At 35.1% G+C, this 26315-nt stretch overlaps 1 protein-coding gene across 2 annotated transcripts in view; it reads left to right on the top strand.

The window, feature by feature from the left end:
* The window catches only part of LOC125665903 (calcitonin gene-related peptide type 1 receptor-like), a 68023-nt gene that overhangs the window by 29133 nt on the left and 12575 nt on the right, over positions 1-26315 (top strand). For both annotated transcript variants that reach the window (XM_048898869.2, XM_048898870.2), the window contains exons 3-7: positions 13354-13457; positions 14780-14871; positions 15330-15480; positions 15905-16055; positions 24083-24149. In XM_048898869.2, coding sequence (XP_048754826.1) covers positions 13354-13457; positions 14780-14871; positions 15330-15480; positions 15905-16055; positions 24083-24149 — 565 coding nt within the window. The remainder of the gene's footprint in view (positions 1-13353; positions 13458-14779; positions 14872-15329; positions 15481-15904; positions 16056-24082; positions 24150-26315) is intronic.

The following is a 26315-nucleotide window of genomic DNA, read 5'->3' as shown; positions in this document are numbered from 1 at the left end:
TCATTAGTAAGTAGAACGCCTTTCACTAGAATGGTGATTTCGTCTGCTTTTCCGTACTTGATTGTCTTTTAGACATAAACGACGTCACATTTGGCCAGTAATTGCGTGTCATTATTTCCGAACAGACCAAATTGGTTTTGTTGTTGAAAGGAATGTCTTGGAGAAAGGAAGAAAAAAAGGGATAAAAAGGAAAATCTGTTGTATGAGGATTTGCCCTGGTACAAATATATGTTTTATGTGTGTTACGTGATAGAATTTGGGTTTAATAATGATCTAGTCTCGTCACTACATTTTCCCCATTTTTGCACGAAATTTTTACAAAACAAAAAACTTCATTTTGTGGTAGATGACAAATGAAATATACATAGCATACTTGATTGTAACGGGTAAACCAGCGTTGGCCGGCAACATACTTGGTTGAGAGCCGGAATTGCGCACGCATCCCGCTATGTGAATAAAAAAATAAATGTTTATTTGGTATATACATACCTACAAACATACATACATAAATATCAAGGATAACCCATGAAAGCTCGAAAGCTTATTTCCAATGGGGTCCTTTGATGCACGGATATTTGTGCTAGGGGGTCATTTCTGTAGGGGGAAACCGGAGTACCCGGAGGAAACCCACGTGTCCGAGCGGGCGACCGCCATACTCTCTCACCTACAACCACTGCCGATCACGAGGATCTAACTCGGGTCACGGCGGTGAGAAGCGAGAGCGCTACCATTTGAAAGGCGCGGGTGGCTTCAAGATGGCGTCCCTGGTGACATAAGTATAGAGAGTGGCTTATTCTAAGTTATAACGCTTTTAATCAGTGGCGGATTTAATGGGGGGGGGGGGGGGGGGGGGAGGGGGGGGGCTCCCCCCCTAAAATTTTCAAATTTAAGGTAAATCGGGTTATCTTGTTTAGAAAAATGTACTAAACGATAAAAGAAGCACTAATTTCTTCCACTCCCGGAGAAATAAATGACAAAATCTTGATTTCTTGCATTACTTTACTGGGAGAACTTAATTTTGTTCCAAAAACTCCTCAAATTTGCGTAATTTTATTAATTTCACCTCATTAGAAATGATAGAAAATAGTACAAATGACTAAATAGGAGACATATTTCAAGCCTTTAAAATCCGGAGGCTTCGCCCCTGGGCCCCCATTAGGGCTTCACCACCCAGACCACCTGCCTCATAAAGTGGCGACCCCCGTGACCGCAATTCCTGGATCCGCCCCTGTTAATCCAGGTACACTGGTGAAATAAACATGATTTGTAACAGTGTTAGCAATTTCTATGTCAAGTAATGTTTATACGATAGAAAGTCAACATTTTCATTACTCTCCTGTAGCCGGGTCACGCGATACTTAGCGCGTCTCCGGGTGTGTCCGGCTTATACTTCGATTTGACCGGATTTTATCAGAATAAAGTATGCTAACATGTATGTACAATGATATTTTCTCCAATTGAAAATGTGCAGTTATTACTCAAAAGTCACGGGGGTGGTTGGAAGTGTTAACCCATTGATTTAAACATCTAGTTTGATATATATATATATATATATATAGAGAGAGAGAGAGAGAGAGAGAGAGAGGCGTAATCATTCAAATAATCAAAATAACTTTACAAATTAATATAATTTTTCTTTATATAAAATACTTTGCCAAATTACAAGTTATTTAAGTGTAACATCATATTGCATCGGAGAAAGAGTACGATACATGACGTTTGTTTGAGAAACATGTTATATGGAACAGAATGAATAGGTAGAGAATAAGGCATGGCGGGCCTTATTTATGAATCCAAACTTTGCAATTCTTGCGATGTATGTGGTCTGTAAATTTTACACACAGCAGATTCACAACTGACAAATGAATATGTATATATATCTTAGATAGAGACGGAGCGGAAACTAAACTCCAAGTTGGTATGTTTTTCAAGCGAAATTGGCATGCTGAAATAGATTTGTAAATGTTTATTTCGTTCTGTCGGTAGAAATCTTGGATGTTTTCTTTTTTCTTTTTATAATTTCTAGTATACTCGACTCCCACTTCTTAACAGTGTTACTCTAAGACCTTAGTTATTATCTACAGTTTCAACAACTACGTGAAGAATTGTCAGCCTTTATCTTGCGTTAGAGACATCAATTTCTGTATGTGTTCTCATTTGAAATTTATTACATGAATCCCGATATCGCTGATCTTGGCAATTGAGGCATATTCTGTTCGCTACGACATTATCTGTGCTAACATTCTTAGGAAAGTTGATTGATGAAAAGTTGTTTAGAAATGTCCATTTTATCGGGGATTAAATTGATCTTAAAAAGAAATTATAATGTGTGCTGTATGGCTAACATTGACCAGTTACATGCAGTATTATCGCGGGCAGTGAAAAATTGTCCTCATTCCTGTCATTTAAGAAATTAATTTCACTTTTGCAAAAACACGAGGTGTGAGCTGTGACGTTTCACGCAGGTATTAGCAATTCATGAAAGTATGCCTGCGTAAAGTGTTGCCATTCAAACCCTCATGTATTTTCAGAAAAATTAAGTTTATTTCTTTTACTAGTACATCATTTTACATTCTAATTTCATTTCCGCCGGAATTTGCAGTCCTTAAAAAGACGTACTATATTTGTATTCCTACTGGCATTGCTTACAAGATGAGGAAATGGTCGCCCATACAATTTGTACAGGTATCCAAAGGCAAAGACACCGGAAATGTGAATAGTAGACCAGTATTTGAGTGCTACTGGTTAGTACCCCGTCGTCATTCACTGCGAGGGGGGATCAAGTAACGGAGTTGTTCGTGTTTGTGTGAGTATGGGTGCGCGTGTAACACCGAGCTGTAGATTTCTTATCAAGGGAAGAAACCGATTTATTTTTGGATGAAAAAAAAACCCCCACCAAAGGTCAAGGTAACTACTGCACTTTATGGAAAAAGCTTGTAGACACTCATTGCTAGGGGATGTGTCCCGCCTTGCGGTGCTCTTGTTTCACCTGACATTCATTTATTAAAGGGATTAAACTTAAGAAAGTTCTCGCATAAAGGTGTCATAGCCAAGACAGTAAAATATACTTAACATTTATTACAAAAAGTTTACTCAGGCCAAAAGATACATGTAAACAAAAATCAGTCGGTGTACCTCGCCTTTCAGATTCTCGAGATATTGACAAAAATCCGTAAAAAAAAAATAAATTAAAATTGGTATAGAATTTCATTGAAAGGATTTCTATTAAAATCTTAAAGGATTAATAAAAACTCCTAAAGAATATTAGCTTTCCAATAGGAAATTGTATTTCCTTTAGAAGGTAAAATTCCAGTAGAATATATATATGTAACTTCTTGAAAATGAAGAAGAAAAACATTATGTGGAATATGTTTTAAATCCTCAACGGAGATAATAATTTTCTGATAGGAAATTGAATTTACTTTAGGAAGTTGATTTCAAGTTTGAATTTTTAACATTCCAATAGGAGTTTTGAAATTTATAGCAATAAATCCAATTTTCATATGGAAAGTTTATAATGTCCATTGAATTTGTTTTTCAGATATGAATATTTCACCTTTTGCATGAAAGTTACCCGTGATAACGATAATAAGGCTGGAAATGAAAGTTACCCGTGATAACGATAATAAGGCTGGAAATGAAAGTTACCCGTGATAACGATAATAAGGCTGGAAATGAAAGTTACTCTATTTGATGTCACCTTTGATTCTCCTGATTTGATTTGACAGATGCATCGGGAAAGATATCTCTTAATGATTCCACTTCCGGTCAAGCTTAACAATCACTAAACAAGAAAATACGAATAAAAATCAAAACAATTCTTGAACATCATAATAAAAACAAAATACTTTAAAAGTAGTCTCGTTTTCTCAAGATTGACAGATCGGGGGTTTATTATCTCTTAGATCAGTCAGAAAAATGCATAAACTCTTGATAAAACAGCATGGTTCATTTAAAAAGTTGGTCGACAAATAAAAAATCTTTCAAATAAAGACGATAAGCTCTCCTACGTAGATCTTCTTCTGTAGAAACGGGTGTTATATTGCATCTGCATCGCTGATTTTTTGAAATATGAATTTATAAATAATTGATTCATGTTGCGTGCACGTGGTGGGTTTGTAGGAAGTCCATAAAAACCTCACAGGAAAGATGCTTTCTATTCTGCGCCTATTTTGATCCTCGTTCTTACTCAAATATACTATCATAAATCACAGATAAATTTCTCTGCAAGATGTTTTTTCGCAAACCTAACCTTAGAGACATCTTACTTTTGTTTAGTAACTTTGTAAGATATAGCCTAGGTAATATGTTTCAGGCATACTTCCGCCAAGTACATGCTACTTGAATTCACAAGCATTTGGTTTTATCGATCATGACTTTTATCTGCTGAATTTTGAAAAGTTCCTGTTATTTTGCGGAAGCAAGCGTGCATACACGAAACAAAGAGTGGGTACTTGGTGGATAAGTGCTTGAAAGGTTTTATTGCAATGTAAGAGTAAAGAGTTTGTTTTAAATAGAAAGGAAACAGAAAAAAACATTTTTGACTCACAAACGATGGCCTTCCAAGTGTTCTTCTGAATCAAAGTTATAATAATCTTTTTCAACTTTTGTCGAAAATTGCACAGGGTAATATTTCGGTCATAAAATTCTTCTTTAGAGCTCTTTGTACACCCACAACAAATATTCCATGTGTGTCGTGTGTGTTTCAGTTGAAGATTATTGCATTTTACAGTTATCCGTAGAACACTGCGAAGAGTTGGTAGATTATGGAAATATCCCCCCTTTTTAAACATATTTTTTCTATTCACTTCATGCAGTTAATCCGTGTAAAGACTAAAGTATCGCAGTTCTTACCTTCATGTAAAGAAATGGTGTTGACATCCAAATGACACAGTATAATTAAACAATAAATGCTTTTTTATCGTTTCATCGAGTGATGAAGGTAGCTAGCATTGCAGAAAAAATGCGGGTTATGTAAATTTTTCTGTAACGATTGCTACAATGTACCTTCATCACCAGATGAAACAATAAAGAGAGACATTTTATTGTTTACATCTATGATCCTTAGCTGAAAGCACTAGCCAAGTGGACTGTACTCGTTTTTTTTTTGGGTGTTTTTTTGTTTGTTTAAAGCAGGCAAATCAGAACAAGTTTGAGAATAGAAAATGTCATTTATTTAGTAAATGACGAAAAATATATACAGTACAGGGTATCATTAAAACCAAGTAAACGTTAAGATCATATGCTGCAAATGACTAGATGACCCCCTGTTACATACATCTATAAAATTAACATTGAGAAAGAGAACATATATACACAAAATAAAAACATCCGATAGGGGGTCTAACAAGATGACCCCTATTGCACAAACATATGTAAAAAGACTAGCATAAAAATATTGCCTGCCCACAAAAAAGGGTGGGTAGCAACAACAAATCAAGGCCAACAACAAATCAAGGCCATGAATCCAAGGCAAAATGAATTGTCTTAACCCCACTATCACTTATTTATATCTTTATGCATTGTTTTAAAATATAAACTAGATTTAAGTACTAAAATATTATATGGTTGACCCTTTCGTAACCAATGTACCCTTTGACCTTGATAACGCTCCATATTTGGTCATGATTATACGGTCAGGTGGTGCTAAAAACCGAATCGAACTAGTTTGCAAGAAACATACATTCATTGTTGCAGATAAAAACAATGTCAATTTCAAAAGAAATATAGGAGAAAATATTCAATGAATGTAAATATACTGCAATACAATGCCTATTCAATTAACCAATCAGTCATGCTATTTCCATAGGTGGTCTAACTTGTTGTTTGACAAGCACGAGTAATGATTCGGAATAAGATATTACAATGATATTCAAATCAAAATTACTTGTAAATTCAATGCAAACACACGCTTTTAAAAATGTTTATATTTTGACCCATAAAGCGCTGTTTCTTATAATTACCTAACATGTATTGTTATGAGTTTTCTCTGTGGCGCGGCGTGTTCTCAGAACGACAGACTGAAATATGCTATGCTTAATTATAGGCCTAAAACGAAATGTAGTTACTTAACACATTGGGATATAATATTCTACATTGAAACATAGAAACAAAACTAGAAAAGTTTAATTCAGATTTGTCGTAGTTTCCAAAACGTTGACTACTTCAGAGGTGTGATTTACTGTTAAGTATAAAAAGTTTTTCAATGTAATACAATTCTACACAACCACATCTCACTGACAGAGGCAGATTTACGGACACGTGGAGGATACAATTAAAACGTAGTAATTGTCTCAGTACGATACTTCAGGAGTGTTTAATCCAGTTATCGCCATTCTCACTTTGTCGACATTTTCTGCAGATTGACAATCGATGAATTCTAATGAAGTTTACTATGTCGAAAGTCCCAAATGAACATACTTTATTTTGAAGAATTTCCATATACATAAAAAAAATTGTCACTATTTGATTAAAATGGAGAGCAATTAACACGTTTTCAACCAGAGATCACTACGTGACACGCTGTTAATTCATATTGGGAATAATTTACTAAAGATTTTACACGGATTTCATTCTCTTAAAAGATTCTGTAAGAAATCTGAAAGTTTATTGAAGCTTATTTGAACATTGACTGTTAACTTTATGCTTATATTTTATTAAACAATTGGTATAAAAAGTTATAAAAAGATTAGGTACTATAAGTTCCATTGGATATCAACTTCCTCATCATCACCATTTTTGTAAAAATTATGGTGTTTTTTTTGTTTTGTTTCGTGAAACAGTTTAAGTAGGATATTGCAAAACGAAGGCTTCATGACTTCTCCGAACCTCTTGCTGTATAAATATAACAGTTTAACGAAAAAAAGGGGTATTGTGTACATCTTTATTTAGACCTAAATAGGAGATATTTTGGTAAAAACTGATTGAAAGTGATTGGTCTTCTGAGTAAATCACAATGCCTACAGTAAATGTTCAACTGTTTCTTGTTCTGTGTGACAAGAAGTACACATCCTAGAGTTGACCTTTTTATGTTTGAATACATATAATGTTTTGCTAGAATCCTGTTAATTTTTCTATTTTGAAACCATTGGAATGTGCAATTTTGACTGAATGCATTCGTTTTACTTGGTACCTTCGCTTGATTAAATGCTTCTGAGCAGCGCCAAAATCACATCGTGATAAGAGACGAACAGTGAAGATAATGAACAGTGATCAATCTCATAACTCCTATAAGGAATATACTAGTAATTCAGATAATCGTGTACTTTGTGATCCTTTAGATTATTGCAAAGAACATTGAAGACAACGAACAGTGATCGATCTCATAACTCCTATAAAGGTGAAGATAACGAACAGTGATCGATCTCATAACTCCCATAAGGTGAAGATAACGAACAGTGATCGATCTTATAACTCCTATAGAGAATTGAGCAAACCCGAACTCCTGGACATACCAGAAGTATAGCCAGGTGTCGAGGAGTAGTAAGCATCCCCTGTTGACCTGACACACTCGCCATGAACCCTATATCTTGATTAGGTAAACGGAGTAATCCGTAATCAGAATCAGTGCGCCAAGAACAATCGGTATGAAACACACCAAACAGCCAATGATACATTGTATTGGGAAACTAGATCGTTATACCGACCATAGAATGTGCGAATTGCTGGCTATAAACGAGACTGTTGAAATCTCTGTAACATCAACTTGTTTGTCAGTGGCCTGTCCCGATTTTAAAACTGTTTATACGCTTAACAAGCTTATTGCGTGTCGAATTAGTTGAGAGACGCCCCACTTTATCGACAGCACCTTTAAGTCAATAATAGCATAATATAATTTCTTTTTCTTCAGTAATCATTTCAACTATTCAATCTAGAAGTATAGTACAATCATGTTATCCTGTTGTGTCCTGAAACCAGTATGATTTTTCAGGATACACTGTCAATCTCCTACACTAAACAGATGTAAAAGCTTTCCCAAGACACCTTAATAGAATGATGGGGTGATGGTTTTTGTGGATCAGTGTAACTATCCCCCTTTTTTATTATTGAAAATTGTTTTGTATTCTCTACTTCCCATGTTTCTGATATGGTGTCAGTATCAAATACTATTTGTCATTGACAGATGACTATGCATTTATTGATAACCATATCTAGGAATATATCATTTTTATGGTCTTTATGAATTCCAAAATTTCATCTGGAGTAATTGGATCATTGATACTAGTGTTGTCTGTAAATGATTCCAGGAAGGGGATGTGAAAAGGTGAAGATACAAAATAGAGAGTTGGGCAAACACGGACCGCTGAATATACAAGAGGGGGATGAAGTGTCTAGGAGGAGTAAGCATCCCCCCTTGACCGGTCAAACCCTCCGTGAGCCCTATATCTTGATCAGGTAAACGGAGTAATCCGTAGTCAATCAGTGTGCCAAGAACGGCCTAACAATTGGTATGAAACATGTCAGACAGCATTTGATCCAATGATAGGTTGTTTTGACGAACTAGATCGTTATAACGACCATAGCATTTGCGAAATGCTGACTTTTAAACTAGACTGTTTAACATTAACTTAGTTGGCAGTAGCCCGCCGCGACTGCCTCATTGTCTACCTCGTCATCAGAATCGTCTGCATTTGCATAATTTACATGTTTACCGTAATGACAGAAATCAACAGCATTTGTATCATGTTCCTAATTATGTTTGTTGTTCACAAGTTTTTGGTTTGGATTTCAGCTTCTTAATTTCTTAATGCAATAATATAAAAATACAATTAGATCTATATTTTCACTAGAAATGAGTTTACATGTATATTGAATGACTGTATATTGTTTAACGTCCTGCTCGTGATGTCATTTCGCTTTTTCGAATTCAAGTTCAAATGCGTTACGTCTATGTGATTTATATTTGCGTTTAATTTTCAACAAAATTTTCTGGCGTCGTAACATTCAGCGTTATACTATTGTTTTTATTTTTAATTTTGGTTGTTTTTTTTTAATTATTAGCCTTTCCTAGTAACCCACTATGACATGCTAAGCAATACCAAATAGAGAGTTGTGCAAAGACAAAAATTATCAAATCTAAGGTAAATCGTAGTATCTTGTTCAGAAAAATGTACTAAACGATAAAGGAAGCAATAATTTCTTCCACTCCCGGAGAAATAAATGACAAAATCTTTAGATTTCTTGAATCACTTTTTTGGGAGAACTTAATTCCCCCCCCCCCAACCCTTAAAATTTGCGTTATTTTATTAATTTCACCTTATTAAAATGATAGAAAATAGTACAAATGACTAAATAGGAGACATAGTTCAAGCCCTATAAAATTTGTAAAAGCCTGGAGCTTCGCCCCTTGGGCCCCCCAGGGCTTCGCCCTGGACCCACTGGGGCCTCAATGGGGCTCCACTCCCACCGCCTCATAAAGTTGCGTCCCCGTAACCGCCATTTCTGGACCCGCCCCTGGAAATCAGATTGTTGGATATTAATGCATGGAAACCTTTTCAAGTTTTTAGGACAAAAACCTAATCTTGTCATTAAAGTGTTGTTAAAAAATGGAGAATCTTACTAACACAATATGGATATTTGCAAACATGTGTTTTGCTTTAACGAACTAAACCCCTTGTTTATTGTAATGAGTAATGAACTATACAATGGACCTATGCCTTCCAAACACTGATGTGACTCGGACTAATGGAATAGTCCGATATCCTTTTTACCCCTATCTGGATGGGTATAGTCCTTTGCTATATAAGAGGCTGCAGAGGTAGAATTAATAATTTGTAATCAGCCTGCTGTCAGTAGAAGGAAGCCAAAATTATATGGTAAACTATTGAAGAATTAATAGTGAAAAGAATTTAAAAGGTTACGGTAGAAATATAAGCCACTGGTGAAAGACAAATTAAGGAATTGTGGTGAGATACAAGGTGTAGTAATCCGGAATAAGGGTGAGGCACCGAGTACTCACAAGAATAGGAACTTAGTTTCGGTATCAGGTGCAAAGTGCCCAGCCATCTTTACAGAACCATGTGAATAGAGCATCAGCTTTGTCTCAGTGTATTTTTAAGAAAAACAAAACCCGGGACAAGTATCCCAGTAAATCAGAATAATCCTTGTAAATGATAGTGATTCCATGTATTGAATTATTGGCCCAAGTAGAGCCCGAGGAAAATTCCATATATTATATATTTATTATAATAGTTCACGAGATCCTTTTATCCTTTGGAAAGAACACTTTACAGTATCATGTTGTTTAACACTAAGGCGAGGTGCATTAAACAACATGATGCCGGTCGACAGGGGGTGCTTACTCCTCCTAAGCACCTGATCCCACCTCTGGTGTGTCCAGGAGTCCGTGTTTGCCCAACTCTCTATTTTGTATTGCTTATAGGAGTTATGACATTGATTACTGTTCGTTATCTTCGCCTTTCACATGTATTCAGAGATGATGGAGGGGTGGCCATGGTAGATTATTGGCAATTTTGTAGCAGTCGATTATCGTAGCAGATTATTTGACTTGTTGTTTGACTGAAAGGGCTAATGCAAATGCAGACTCAATTGCTTGTTGCAGAATATATTAGTTCGCCTTTTTGAGTTTTCCAAAATTCGATTTTGCAACCAAATTTTATTTCTGTTTGTGATTTCAGTGTTCAAGCTTTGTAATTACTGTTATACGAGTCGGGTTAAATGACAAATCTCTCTCTCTCTCTCTGAGCATATTCATCTCCATATATTCAGATAAAGTCAAATGTCTCTCCTTGATACTCAAGACTTGGATCGTCTTTAGTTTCTGACTTGTGTCGGTCATCGGACCTAGTGTAAGTTTTTCTACGGGTTGGATAAAACATCATCCCTTTAGCAACCAAATCAACATATCAAACTTTACTTATGGTTGTCCCCGTGCGGATCCGGGTTAGAATAGGTCCCCAGTACCCCTTGCTTGTTGTAAGAGGCGACTAAATGGGGCGGTCCTTCGGATGAGACCGTAAAAACCGAGGTCCTGTGTCACAACAGGTGTGGCACGATAAAGATCTCCTCCCTGCTCAAAGGCCTAAATTTTGCAGTCCTTCATCGGCAATAGTGACGTCTCTATATGAGTGGAAAAAAAAATACAATATACAATCAACCAACCAACTTATTGTCACTTTTATTCTTTGCAGGTTTTTAAATGGCTTCTTATACTGTTGTTGTCACATACTCTACCAGTTTGTGTTTTCCCCTTGTACTTGAGTTTCTGTATTACAGAACAGACACTTATGGGTGGAGAAAAGTGCCGATATGAACACAGGCTGAGTAAATGTCTCTTACAGTTCATTTGACTTGGCGCAACTTTCCTCATTGCTGAAGTTTTACTTCTAGTAACTAATACAAGTAGTAAATTTGTAAATTATTGATAACACCAGCGATCGAAGCCATGTAAGTCACCATTAAAACTTCTAGATAGTAAACAATCTATGTCTTTATTCTTCTTCTAATCTTTTGAAAACTGCTCCGTGAAAGATTTTATGTCATTATCGTCTACATTCTGTCCATTATGTATGATATATATCTTTATTCTTGATGTTGATGGGAACTTGAAACAGATTAACTTTTCAGGCATAAATAAGATTTAAAGGTGATTTTTTTTCTCTATGTGACATCTTATATGAAACTTGAAAAGTTGTTCAACTTTTACGTAATATGGCAATAGTGATATTTATCTATTTTACAAATTACGTAGAATATAATTCATTAAACTAGATAATTCATTTAGTTCACTGTTTGTAATATGTCTGGTTCTCAATAGTCGAGCCATTATTCATTAGGGTTTCCCCCATTTTTGCCTGCATATTCAAAAGTAGCCCATGTGCTTTCTTTTTATTGATTATATACATTAATGGGCTTTATTACATTAAAGATATTGTGAGAACGCATAAAAATGTGAACAGTGATATTTATGTTGAAAGTTATATTTACTAACTCAATATTGTGTATTTCATACAAAGATACTAGTGGGTTATAGTATCTAGAAATGAACAGTTTATTTCAATATTGAACATGATGATAGGTATGCCTACATTAGTGTACATATTGTTTTGGAAATACATGTATTATTATTTCGTAAGACATGAATGGAATTAACATTTTGCAGATATTTCAAACATATGTATCACTTTCCATATTACGCTGTCTTCTATTTTTATACGTATTTCTCGTCGATGTTCTCTCTGGGAAGCCCCATGCCCAATATTTGAGTTTACGATGTATCGTCTGTAATGCAGTATGGAACACGGTAACGGCCATATTGAATTTGCAAAATTTTGATAGATTCAAATGGCCATATCTCGAAAACGCCGTAACATAGATTTGTTAAACAACCTTCATTTACCTTTATTTTATACACACTTTGATAACATCGTAATGTAGAAAAATCCCTAGAGGGAGAGGTAATGTGTTATTGGCCCATGGTTTATTTCGAAATTTACCGTTTTCCGTGTACATGTACTTGTATGTGAAATTGACAGAACAGAAACACCAGGGCTGTGTTCAAGATCGTAGCGGTTAGTCTAGGGGCTAGGTATGGTGGCTGATTTGTGCCATTTCACAATGTGTTGTCTTTTCGTTATTTTGAGGCGAACAAAACGACGATAAAATGTAAAATGGTACAAATCAGCCACCATACTTAGTCCCTAGGCTAACCGCTACGATCATGAACGCAGCCCTGGCTAAACCTACCAATCGCATTTCCTCGGGTCTTTCCGACAAGCTCAGGAAAGGCGCCTCAAATGTATTACATTCACCGGAAGTGCGAAACTTGTACAAAATAGACCCTTCCAACCGCTGTACAATACCCTTATAAATGATTATTAAAAAGTCACTAATTAGTGATTATTAACATGTTTATATACTGACAATTGGGAGATTGCATCGTTTCTAGCTAATATCTATTGTAAAAAAGACAATAAATATTCTCTATAGTCGTATTTTCATTTCATTTAGAAATGGAGGTTTTCGTAATACTTTCGAGGTTGTTTTTCCGCTTGCCGGGAATATTCGAGAATGCGCGATTGTTAATCTACTGGAAACTGATTGTGTTCGATTCTATGTAACACGTAGATCTCTGCTCAATGTTAATCACCATTTTCTCTGGCAGGGTTGGGGGAATACATGTATATGCATTTTCAGCAATGTGGACTATAAATTTCTTATGATAAAACGTATACTATATATTTTATTCAGTCTTCGAAAAACAGAATTCAAAACCAAACAGTAAATCAAATTAGAAATGCCGATTATTTATATCTAACAAGAAATTATGAAACTGCGAGGTTGAAATATGAATCACAAAGTATGGAGCTTTTGAATGGTTCTATTCTCTTCCAGAAAATGCATACAAAGTGTGTTGGCCAAACGGGACATGGTTTGTCCACCCACAGACAAATCAACAATGGACAAACTACAGCACTTGTGTACACGGTAAACTCAAGGTAGGGATGAATGAATTACAGAACATGCATATGTCTAGATAGGAATGGACAAATTAAAGAACAATGTCTGAGTAGGAATGGACGAATTACAGAACGCTGTTCAGGTAGGAATGGACGAATTACAGAACACTGTTCAGGTAGGAATGGTCGAATTACAATACGTACTTAGATGACAAAGTGGAGGCAGGAATTGACCAGAACATGGTCAGGTATGGCTTTACATCAGTATGTTTACATTTCCAATGGTTTTACCCTTGATATCATTACAAATTGTAAATAAATGATAGTCATTTCCTTCTGAATGCGCTGCAGCTGTGGACACTGTGTGTATGAACCTTGATAGATATAGTACATGTAAAACTTATACGCTACCAAGTGCAATGCATCAGATGCGCATTTCGACAAATAATGTCTCTTCAGTGATGCTCAAGCCGAAATATTGGAATTCCGAAATAACAATAAACTTGAAGAACTAAAAAGAAAAACAGAGTGCCAAAGACTGGAGTGTAAAGATCAGAGCCACCCATGATAATCCTTAATTTTAAATTTATCACAGCAATTAAATATACATCCGTATTTTCAAGGTAGTAACGAAGTACTTAGCTACTGGGCTGTAGAGACCCTCGGGGACTAACAGTCAACCAGCAGAGGCCTCGACCCAGGGGTCTTAATGAAAAACTTATACGGTACCAATTTTGATGCATCAGATGCGCATTACATCTATTTCAACGGCAGGGCAATCCGACAGAAGTAAAAATAGAATGAAAATATAAAAATAGATTTCAGTTTTAAAGTACATGAGAATATGAACTATGATGCTTGATACCGGTACACGTTATGACGTGCGTTAGAAATTTATGTCGTAGATGAAAGATGTACGGTGCTGATGAATTATCAGTCTTTTCAGTGCGGACATTACGAGATTGGATTTAAAACTATATTGTCATTTGTTGATTAAACTTATATGTCAATTTTACAATGAAAAATGACATCATTACAAGATTGATATCGACAATTCAAGGTTCCAAGCAATCATTGTCAGTTAGATCACAACTGTTGTTTATCATAAAAGATACAAACCTGTGTGGATTTTAATCATCTGTATAAGCATCTTACAGAAATATATATATGTTTGAAAGTCAGAATGAATAGAGACTTAAGATATCTAATCATGTTTAATTTTGCAAATGCTAGCTTTTGTCTTATCACGCATACACACACGCACGTACACATGCACACACTTGACCCTTAGGTGGTTAATTAGACAATTTGTTCGTGCTCGCGACTTGTTGATTAATATTTGCGATTTGTTTTTCTTTCAGAGCCAGATGGTACTGATATACCTGGGCTTGGGCTGTAACCTGATTAGTTTGTCTCTGCTGATACCGTCTTGTATAATATTTGTTGGATTTAGGTAAAGCTTAGAAAATATCTTTTATAATAATAATTTTGTTGGCATATGAAAGAAGTTTCATTTTCATACCCCCCAAAAATATGAATAAAGGGTTGGCCGAATTTTTGTTTTTGATTTATACAAAGGATTGGTCTAGTAGCAATTATCCATTCTCAGAAAATTTATAATACAATTTACATATTTAGAATGCATTTGTAAATTGCTTATTTTTAAAAAAAAATTGCTTTTGACAATAGTGAGTTGGTAAAGTGCTAATTATAAAAAAAATCATAAGAAAACTCTGCATTTGATTATTTTATGCAAATGCAAAGCCGTAAACAAAAATAAATCTGCATCTCAGAAATGCGGTTCAATTGCTTCTCAAAAGCAGAAAATAATGCAGTATATATTATGATGATTATTTACAAACAGCGGATAGTGACAATTATGCACATTTATTCTATTTTATTAAATTTCAGACAGCTTCGTGTTCAGCAGAGAGTTCGTCTCCACATCTGTTTCTTTTCCTCTTTCATTGCCACCGCTTTCATTGCCATCCTGTGGGATTTCATCGTCGTCTCCGATAGGGTGCACAGCGCAAACGGTGGAAGCATCATAGAGCAAAATACGGTATCATATACCACAATACGTTCACATCTCTGAGACATAAATGCAAAGGCCTACAGACAATACATTTAGTGGTTTTCACATTTTTCGTTGAATCTTAATTTTCGTTGTTATAACAGACCATAAAAGTACAATGCTTGCTCATAAATGAAGAATCGGTAGAGGGACGTTAAACAGGATACAATCAGTGCAATCAATCATCAATGAAGAACACAGAGTTACAATGTAGCTTTTGCATATCAACAAAATTGTGTGTCCTTTTTAACAAATCCACGAAATTTAATACCCACGACATTGATGAAATCACTGTAAACAAAAATATTCAATTTCCTTCAATGAAGTGGATGAGTGAACGAGAGAGTGAGATAATAGTTATGAAGTGTTTTGTAAACTAACTTGCACAGGTATTATTCGTTCTGTTTTGTAGGGAGGGTGTAAGTTTTTGTACGTTCTGAAGCGATACACCCAGTCCGCTAACTATTTCTGGATGTTCTGTGAAGGATTCTATCTGCATAGGTTGATCGCTCGAGCATTTGAGATCCCAAAATCTCTAGTCGTATACTACATCATTGGAACTGGTAAGTGTTCAACCACCGCTACTGATCAGTTCATACTACAAATAACTCGTATCATGGCCGAAGATGATAATTCTTCATTCTGAGGACATACATGACAAACAGGGTAAAAAGGAACAGACTTCTATTAGACAAGTAGCGTCAATCACATTCATTAATTTACCTGTAGCTAAGTACAAACCCAAGTTGTTGGTGTTAGGTGTGATACAGATATCCAGTTTCTTGGATTCCCTATGAGTTTGGGTTACTGAATTTCCTTGCGGCGTGTTAGGGTTAATCTTTCATTAAACTAAAAAAAAAATTCTGTAATTAAAAAAAAAAAAGAATTTCTAATATGCCCGGAGTTCATTTTGTCTAGAAATTATGAATTATTGATCAAAGGCTTGGATTTCCCATACATAACGTGTTCAGCAGTTACATATTGTCGCTTCAAACCTTTCCTAGTACTACTAGTGACAGGAAAATTCAGAAAGTTGTAATACGTCTTTAGAGATAATTAATGTGATTCATCAATAAGCTTTGGAAATGTAAATCAATCAGCGAAAATCCAGAGACTAAATGTTGGTCAAATCAATTTCCTCTTCAAACACTCGTTTAAATTTCTTATCTTGAAAGACAACACAGATCACGGTCTTAGTAAGTTTCGAACATTTGAAATGCTCTACACTCGGCGTACAAGGCTATTTTCGCCCCGTATTATTTTCGCCTTTCTACACTTGCAGACAGTTTCGCCCGTTTTAAATTCGCCCAGACACAGTTGTGTTAAGAGAGAGATAGGAGAAAAAACTGTTTCACCCTGTTTTAAACTCACCCACTAACAACTAGGGTGAAAGGGTGGGGGGATAAAACGGGGACGAATACCCCTCTATACAGCATATAGAGTGTTGATATGCAGTGTCGTAACTCCTGTAATGTGGGCAGTGATTTTCTCTACAGCCTACCACTTACTGTAGTAGCTTACCACTTACTGTAGTTTGAAATTCTGAAAAAAATGTCAAGCCTTAGTTTGAAGTCTAAGATTATTTTCAACTTTTTCAATTTGAACTTAAAATAATCATTTGTTCCGATATATTTACGCTTGCATGATCTCACAATTGATGTCACCATCAAGTTATCAAGTATTGCGCGTTGCATTAAGACTTGGGAAAGAATACGCAATTTCCGAGTTCCCATATAGTTGTTCCCCATTGTTGAACTCTTACTTACGGTATATTCCTTCTTGATATGGTCATTCTAATGTATACTGCCGGCTAATAGAACAAAATACATGTACACGCTTTCATGAAATTTATTGTCATCAACACATCCAGTCCATAGGTAATTATATCGCGTGGGTTCAAATTTACTATTAAAAAGTAAAGGTATAGAACTCTAAATATCAAGTTCGCCGATGTAAAAAAAAAATCAAATGATATAAAATTCTACTCTGTATTTTAATATATTCATACATAATCAATCTACATTACTACCAAAGTTCATCCAGAAATTCCGTATACTTCCCAAGATATGCAAACATGAATTCGGAAGAATGTCTATTATGTTTGGTCGATTTTTAGCTGGGCCCTGGCACTATACGACTAAACAGAATGTTTGAGCATTGCAACAAGCTATCACATAGAATGTGCAGCATAACATATCATTTCTATAATGAATTTCTTACCCCAATTCATAAATTGAAGTCCGTAATAGCTCCAATTGACTGTAAATTTATCAAAATTGAAATATGATATATATCTGGGATAAAACAGAAACTGTAGAATTGTGCAAATTTGGAACTTTTTGGTTAACAACCCTTCTGCAACTAAATGTAGTTCTTTCCAAATCCTTTCAAAATATGAATTTTCAATATTTGGTTGTTTTTTTTTTTTTTTTTTTTTTTTTTTTTTTTTTTTTTTTTTTTTTTACATTTTAGGTTTAAGTAATAAATGTTTATTAATAATATTTCAACCCTATGCAATAAGTATTGAACCAGTGCATACACAGTTACAGCATCCTACGCAGTTTTCCTCAAAATCATAGGGGCTAACTCCCTCAAAGAGCAATCGTCGTGTGACGTCATAGAAGGATTCCGATCCGAAATGGTTGTTCATGTAAATTTCGATATCAACAAAAATCAACAATGTCAGCTGATCAAACAACTGTTTAGCCGCGGATAAAGAAGAAGTTCATACGATGTTAACAAATATTGACATACGGTGTTTGCCATGCTCATTGTACATACATTAGGCCATTGTTATGAATTTTTAACATTGCCTCAATCTGACGGTTACTTCGGTGTTTTCCTAACTATTCAGTTTACACAAAACTATATACTGATGAAAAGGTGAAGATAGCGAATAGTCATCAATCTCATAACTCCTATAAGGAATTCGAAATTAAGGGTTGGGCAAGCACCTGGATATACCAGAAGTGGGGTCAGGTGCCTAGTAGGAGTAAGCATTCTCTGTCGACTGGTCACACCCGCCGTGAGCCCTATATCTTGATCAGGTAAGTGGAACAATCCACAGTCAAAATTTGTGTGCAGAGGACGGCATAACAATTTGTATGAAACACGTCAGACAGTATTTGACCCAATGATAGGTTATATTGGCAAACTAAATCGTTATAACGACCATAGAATTTGCGAAATACTGACATTAAACAAGTCTGTTGAATCCTCATCGTCGGAAACCCACGGCTGATTACGCTTTTTTCCTCTCTCCATCACCCGTGGATCATTCATTCCTACTCGCTCGTTTTTATGAATAAATATTTAACAAGAATAGATATGGGTTACCCCATATCCAAGATATTCGACTTTTAATTTACTTGAATTTTCACTATGCTCAGCTGATCTCTAAGAAAAGACTGCACTTGTTATGAAACTGGTGTATAGTCCTTCATGTCCGTAGCAAATACCGTCACCAGTCTTTTGTCACTAGCAAACAGTGCACACACCGGTGCTTGCAAGACATATGAAAAAATGGATAGATGGCACAAATACGGTACAAAGATATTTATGCTTTTTTGTCGAATGATAAAGAAGGAAATCAAGGAAGTTGGGGATTAGCAAATTTATTAAAATACAGCAGAAAAGTATAGCTTTAAAAATACTACATGAGAATGCGTATACCTATTAATACAACTTATTGGGGCACATACTTTGTGCAGGCTTAATTATTGCTAAAAATGATCATTTATATCACAAAATTTCCCTATCAAACCAGTCTTATTTCATCATTCTTCCTAAATTGTTCCTTTTATATCTGTATGGAAATTCAAAGCGAAGACATGAAGAAATTGAAATCTCTCGGAATAAATACAATTATTGTGCTCTAATTTTTACCATGTGACAAATTAATGTGAACTTTAGAATGGCAAAAACAAGAAGGATTGATGTAATCTACACTTTCTCCAAATTTTGTGTATGGTATAACCTTAACAGTAAAGAAACCCTTAAAAAAATAAATAGACATGTATATGTCACACTGAATACATTGCAAATATCTTCAGACCGGTGACCTTCACCTTTTAATTGTGGTCCGAATCCAGGTGTTGAGTGTTGTATACGCATTCCGTCATTAAACAACGGGAAAACCCCACATACATTAATGATTAACATTCTCTCTCTCTCTAATTGTATGATAATACGGGACTTTCGAGATACGGATCCACTCGACTTTTATCGCGCGTTGAACGTCATTTGTAGGGCATGTCACTTCCGGATTACAATAACAATACTTATCATTTCCATTAGTGGAACTCTTCAAATTAAAGGCGCGTAAAGTCCTGCTACCGGGACAACATAATGTAAACACATTACTTAGGCATACATAATATGAATTATGGTATCGAATACATATTATAACCGACTGCAAACCACAACACTGATTAAAATTCTAAAGTCAAATTTAGGAATTGATTATTCTTACAAGAAAACAGACGAACTTATTAAACTATGTGAGGAAGAGAAGCTACTAAATTTGCCAAATCTGATGGATATAAAGTGTCAATCGCAAGAAGAACTGTGAAGGGAAAAACCTATATGCACATCCAACACAAGAACTTTTCTTGTAATTAATGTGATGAATATGTTTTTAAAGTTATTCTGTCAGACTATGAAGACATTCTATTTTATCATACAATTAGGACAGGTTCATATGACATGGACTTTGTAATCGTGCACGTACACCCCACTCCCCCCCCCCCCCCCCTCCCCACCCCGTCAATTTCCATATTTTAGAACAAGTTATATACATGTATATGCCAAACTGCATTTTTTAAAGACGTTTATAACACTAATTAACACACCTAATGCGTTTCCAAACTGCATCTAAGCTAATTTGAAAATTACAAAATATTGATGGACTTGGGTGTCCAGAGAACATCGTTGTTTGGAATTTTTAAAATAGGTGTGGTGGAGTTTTAAAAACATGTAACATCTTTAATAAGATAGTGTTAGAATATTTGAAAAATGCAGTTTGACTAATGGTAATTTTATTTAAAAATACACCATGTATTTTAACTTTTAAAAAGGGGGGGGGGGTGCTATGACCGGTTTATGTCCCAGTAATCTCGCACTTGCTCGCGAGATTTGAGCATTTTCTTACCAATGACGCACAAGAGTCATCAAAGCGCGATAACTCCAACGAGCTGGTAATGAGAAGTATTAGTAAACAAGCATGGAATTCTTCAATTGCTATCAAATTCCTGCATTTAAATGCTATCTTTGAAAGAAAGAAATTACTACAACCATTTTATAGGAAAATGCATTTGATTAAAATATGGGAGTTGGCGAGAGAAATAAATCTAGGGAATATCTTGAGGATATCGGTAAAACCTCACGCCTTACATCTAATGATACGCGTCTAAATGCACCTTTTCCCCGCCATCTAATTTACACCCAGACCACTAAGCACCAATAGTGACTCGGATCGTCACCGTGGGACTGCGCATAGCTCTTTATGGACCGTCTGCTAGCGAAACACCATTTGTATCGTTGTCAACTTTGCCCTACAATTGGTTATTATCACGTGACCGTGGTGTGTAAATGTCAAATATAATCGGTCGTTCCGGCACATCCCGAAAGTTCCGTATTAACGAACAATATTCATCAAAGTAATATAATTGTTGCAATAGTATAATCAATCGTGAAAAAATTTTCAATCGAAGAATGACCTATATTTCGTGAAAAGACTGAGGAGGCAGCTAGCGTAGGAATATGAACACTTCTTATATACATTTCTGGGGGGAAAGTGATTTTCTTTAAAAACATTTGACTTTAATTTTGTTTTCTCCCACGTATTACATACACATCAATATTCTATACATTTGTTGTAATCCTGTATCTGCTGATCATGACTGGAACTATATTTTTTCAGAGCAATTGTGTGAAGAGTACCTGAATCCAGTAATATATCTTGAATATATAGTATGCACTGATCGAATATATTAAAAATATCATCCAATCAAAGTAATCGTTAAAGTAACGGAACTCTTCTGTTTTTAAAGGTAGCATCAATCTAACTTTGCCTTCACAAGAATTGTATACCGAAAGTGGGCTAAAAGCGTTTTGTTGATTGGACAAATTCGCTCAGAGTATACGATGAGCGCCCAATCAAATTGCCTCATTATTCATGAGAACGAGCGAGTAAGAATGAATGGACCCACGGGTGATGGAGAGAGGAAAAAAGCGTAATCGGGCGTGGGTTTCCGACGATGTTGAAATCCCTGTAACATCAACTTGTTTGTTAGTAGCCTGTCTCGATTTACAAACTGACAATTCGCAGAACAAGCTCTTGCGTATCGAATCAGTTGAGAGATATAAACACCAAATACAGGTGATGGTGGAATATTGCTACATAAATATGGGAAGTTGACGATGGAAAAGCTGAAATCATACCGTTTTTCATAAAGTTGACTTGCTAGTTTGCCGCTAGCATCTATGTTCAATAAAATATCTAAGTACGAAGCAGGTGTGGAAGACTTTGTGATGTCTTTGATTTCGAGTTCACTGGGTTATATCAAATTGACATATGAATGAAAATGATTGTTGTTAATAGATGAAATGTCGTCGATATATCTAAATGTCGAATTGAAGGCCACAGCTAGATATTTTGTCTTTACATGTATTAATCAATTTACACAGATCTTACACGCAAGACAATATATACTGATACATTTACTAATCAATTCACAAAGATCCATTAAACATTGTTTTATTTTCAAGCACAATAATTTGCATCCAAAACAATTTTACAAAATTCTGATTCTGGTCTTGAGATAATTCTATAACTCACGAAACTCTTATATAGCTATAATGACTTTAAGACGAGCTTTTTGCCAACTAATGCTGTTTTTATAATTTATGCACGCCTGTTTTCAGGACCGTTTTAGACTCCTATGTTCTCCTCCTACCTCTATGATTCTATGAAATAGTGGTATATGTACTTTTCTATGGATGTTGAGGTAAAAAAAAAAAATTCGAGAGGTGCATAAATAATGTACGTAGAAAAAAACCTCGTTTAGATTTCATCCCCGCTTTTCTTAGAAGTCATTAAATATTAGTGTCCTTCGTCCCTGGGGATACGGATGTATTCTGTAACAGTGCAGATTACTGTTAATTCCCCTCCGTGTAATTGAATAACATATTTATAGGATCATTAACGTGATTACCCGTCTAGGCAGTCGTCTGTAATTTACTTAATGGTATCACCAAAAACATATGCATTAGGGAATTTAGTTAAAAAATAAAGGGGGAAAAAAGAAGTGAAAATTAACGAATCGTTTTTAGTTCCTTCCCCATAATCCTTGTCAACAGAGATAAACCATACACGACGCCCTTGTCTTACTGTAATTTGCAGTTTTAATGACATGGAGGTAATTGCTGTCGGATCATTAAGGCAGTATAACTTTTAGTAGATATTTACGATTAACGACGGTGTCTGCCGTAACGCTCAAGAATATATACATTATATATATATATATATATATATATATATATATATATATATATATATATATATATATATATATATATAATGCCTTGTCTCAATTTGTCCATTTAATTTTGAAATCACCCTCTTATTATGGTGAGTAGTGGAATACATGAATGGATCTGTTCAATTTGTGTGTTAAGTTTAACTCTATTTAGGACCAGTTGCCTTGATTTCAGCTCGTAGTCCAGCTCTCACTACCTCCTACACTCTGTAATTATCCTCCAATCAGCCCCGTGCTATAGCACAGTATGGACAGCACCACTACATGTACTTCGTCTGTAGCCCCAGCTCTTACCTTACAATAACTCGCTACTGAATTTCATTTAAGGAATAAATGTCCAGATTGTTTATTTTGTGCTGAAGCCCATTATACAGAAATCACTGACATGCTTCAACTGTTTGCGTATTTCCCAAGCTATTCATTCCTTATATTCATACTTTGTAAAATGAAACTATAGGTATTTAACTCATTCATACTTCGCAAGATTTTATCTTTAACACGTGTATTTCGCGAACATAAGATATATTTGCACGGAATTAAACATTGTTATATAGTGGTGTTCAGGCCAAAACATCATAATAAAGAAGCGAATATTGTAACAATCACGACAGACCAGTCCCACTCTCTTATTTCAGAACATTACATGCAGCTTGTTGTTTTTCTTATATACTTTTTGCCCCGTGTTATGGTCGAGCATATATGCAATGGAAAATTGTTTCGTCCAAGTTTGAATTCGCCCAAATTCATTTTTATGCTTCTTTGTAAGGAATGAATCTATTCGTCCAAATTAAAACAGGGACAACATTTTCCATGAATACAGTGCATGTAACTTAGGGTGCACCCTGTCGTCAACCTTAACATTTTTCATGTTTCTACCCTATTGATGCAATTTATAAAAAGAAAAATCGGATCAAGATTTTGATTTTTAGCTTTTCATACATATTCATTAACGCATTCAGTGTTAGATTTATTGTATAAATAAATCTAACTCTTCAATCAGACTCTTCAACTTCCTTTTTGTTAATCAATTCAATCTATTTCTTTTGTAACAGGTGTGCCTTGGATTCCAGTTATTGTCTACTCCATTATCAAAGCTAGCGTGTCCGAGTACGACCAAAAGTAGGTCATTCATTTGTCTTTTTGATTTCAAATTTCCAAATGATTAAATTCTGCGTGACATGTGTTCTATATAGAGTGCATGCATAGGACAAGCCAGCGACCGAACATTTGTGAATTCGAAATTCCTTGAACAGCCACGACGGAACCATCTTCACAAGTAAATAGTTATTGATTCGTTACCTCACAATAACCCTTGACATCAGTCAACATTCAAAACTTGGGCTTAAGACGGAGCGTATGATTGGTTTACAGCCTGTAGCGTGGAGCCAATCAGACAACGGCTTTTATAATCGGTCGAAAACGAAACTAAACATGCATGGCGCGGCATTACCAACATGATGTAGGATTGTATGACCATCGATTGATTTTCTGAATCTTTTTGAAAAAAATGAAACAATTAGACAAAGTTTTAGACGAAGTTTTAGAATACGAACCGCAACAAATTGAACAAGTCATTTAAAATTAAAAAGTAGATTAATGAATAACTACAACATTTAAAGGACGAAAATGTGAATTATTAATTACGTTACATATAAAATCAATACACAATGCTCATGATGTTTAGAAAAGTACTCCACGAAGACCATTGTTTACTTTCTGTTTTTGCTTTTACCAAACTTGCATCTTAAGCAAGGAATCTCATTGGATGATTTAATTTTAGCTTATTGTATCATCCTCTGTCCCAAACCCAAATTTTAAATGGTGACTGATGTCAAGGGTTAGTGCGATGTAACGAATCAATAACCCTTGACTTGTGAAGATATGACGGAAAATGTCCTAAACCCTAGTCACGGAATTTTGATTATCATTCATTATTCGACGTCAGAATTTTGATCGCGTTCATTCATCATTCGACGTCAGAATTTTGATCGCGTTCATTCATCATTCGCAGTCAGAATTTTGAACGCGTTCATTCATCATTCGCCGTCAGAATTTTGATCGCGTTTATTCACCATTCGCCGTCAGATATAACAAACAATACGACGTCCGACGCTTGGTGTTACACGAGGAATTTTTGTCTAATGACAATTGTCTGAAACTTGTATGATTGTATTTGGAACATTGAACGGTTCGACACCGATAACCTTGATTGATGTTCCCACGATATTCGTACGACACACATTCTATAGTATGTTACCCAGGATTTAATCATGCATATAACTCAACCGGTTTCATTTTTAATCTTTGAGAGAGATAACTTTTGAATATTGAAAATGAAACCGGTTGAGACATTTTCTGCTTTCTGAATTTTCTTTATTATACTATTACTTGTATGGATATTTACTTATATTTTGGAGATATATAATATGTAAAACATGAACTCTAAACATTTTCTTGAAATATGTGGACTGTGTTACTGGTTTTTTTTTTTTTTGTTTTTTTTTTTTTTTTAAATTTTACTCCAATAAAAGATACTTTTTATATGATGATTTCCAACGGCACAAAAAATTAGTTTGTCTAATTTCAAATGTTCGGGGCAACCAGTCCCTTCATTAGATAAAATGAATTTTTAAAAATGTTAATGAAAAGATTGACAAACAGCTAGCAATAAATCTACAGACGAATATACACTGCAAAGTGCATGTTTATTATGTCATGTTTATTATGTTTAAATAGTAATATTCCATTACTACCTGAATATAATGCTGACGTCTTTCAACTGATTTAAGATGCAAGAGCATGTTCTGCGTATGATCAGTTTTTAGATCGAGACAGTCTATTGATAATAAATTGATGTTACAAGGGTTATAACATTCTCGTTTAAAGTCAGCATTTCGCAAATTTTATGGTCGTCATAACGATCTAATTTACAAATATAACCTGTCTTCAGGTCTAATGCATGCTGGCTGATGTATTTCATTCCATTTATTAAGCCGTTCTTTAATACTATATTTGACTATAGATTACTTCGTTTATCTGATGAAGATATAGGGCTCACGGCGGATGTGACCGGTTAACAAGGGACGCTTACTCCTCCTATGTGCCTGATATCACTGTTGTAATTGATTATTATTCGTTCTTTTCACATCTTAATTTAGTTTGTTAATCAATAAATGTTTTCAATATACAGCGAATGACAACAGCCCTATTCGTCTATGAACTGATCCACCCATCGGCGTGTTGGACGAATAGGACAAACCAAAAATTGAGTACTATATGACAATT

Source organism: Ostrea edulis, chromosome 10, assembly GCF_947568905.1.
Source record: "Ostrea edulis chromosome 10, xbOstEdul1.1, whole genome shotgun sequence".
In the NCBI taxonomy this organism is placed as follows: domain Eukaryota; kingdom Metazoa; phylum Mollusca; class Bivalvia; order Ostreida; family Ostreidae; genus Ostrea; species Ostrea edulis.
This window is presented reverse-complemented; position numbering and strand designations above follow the sequence as displayed.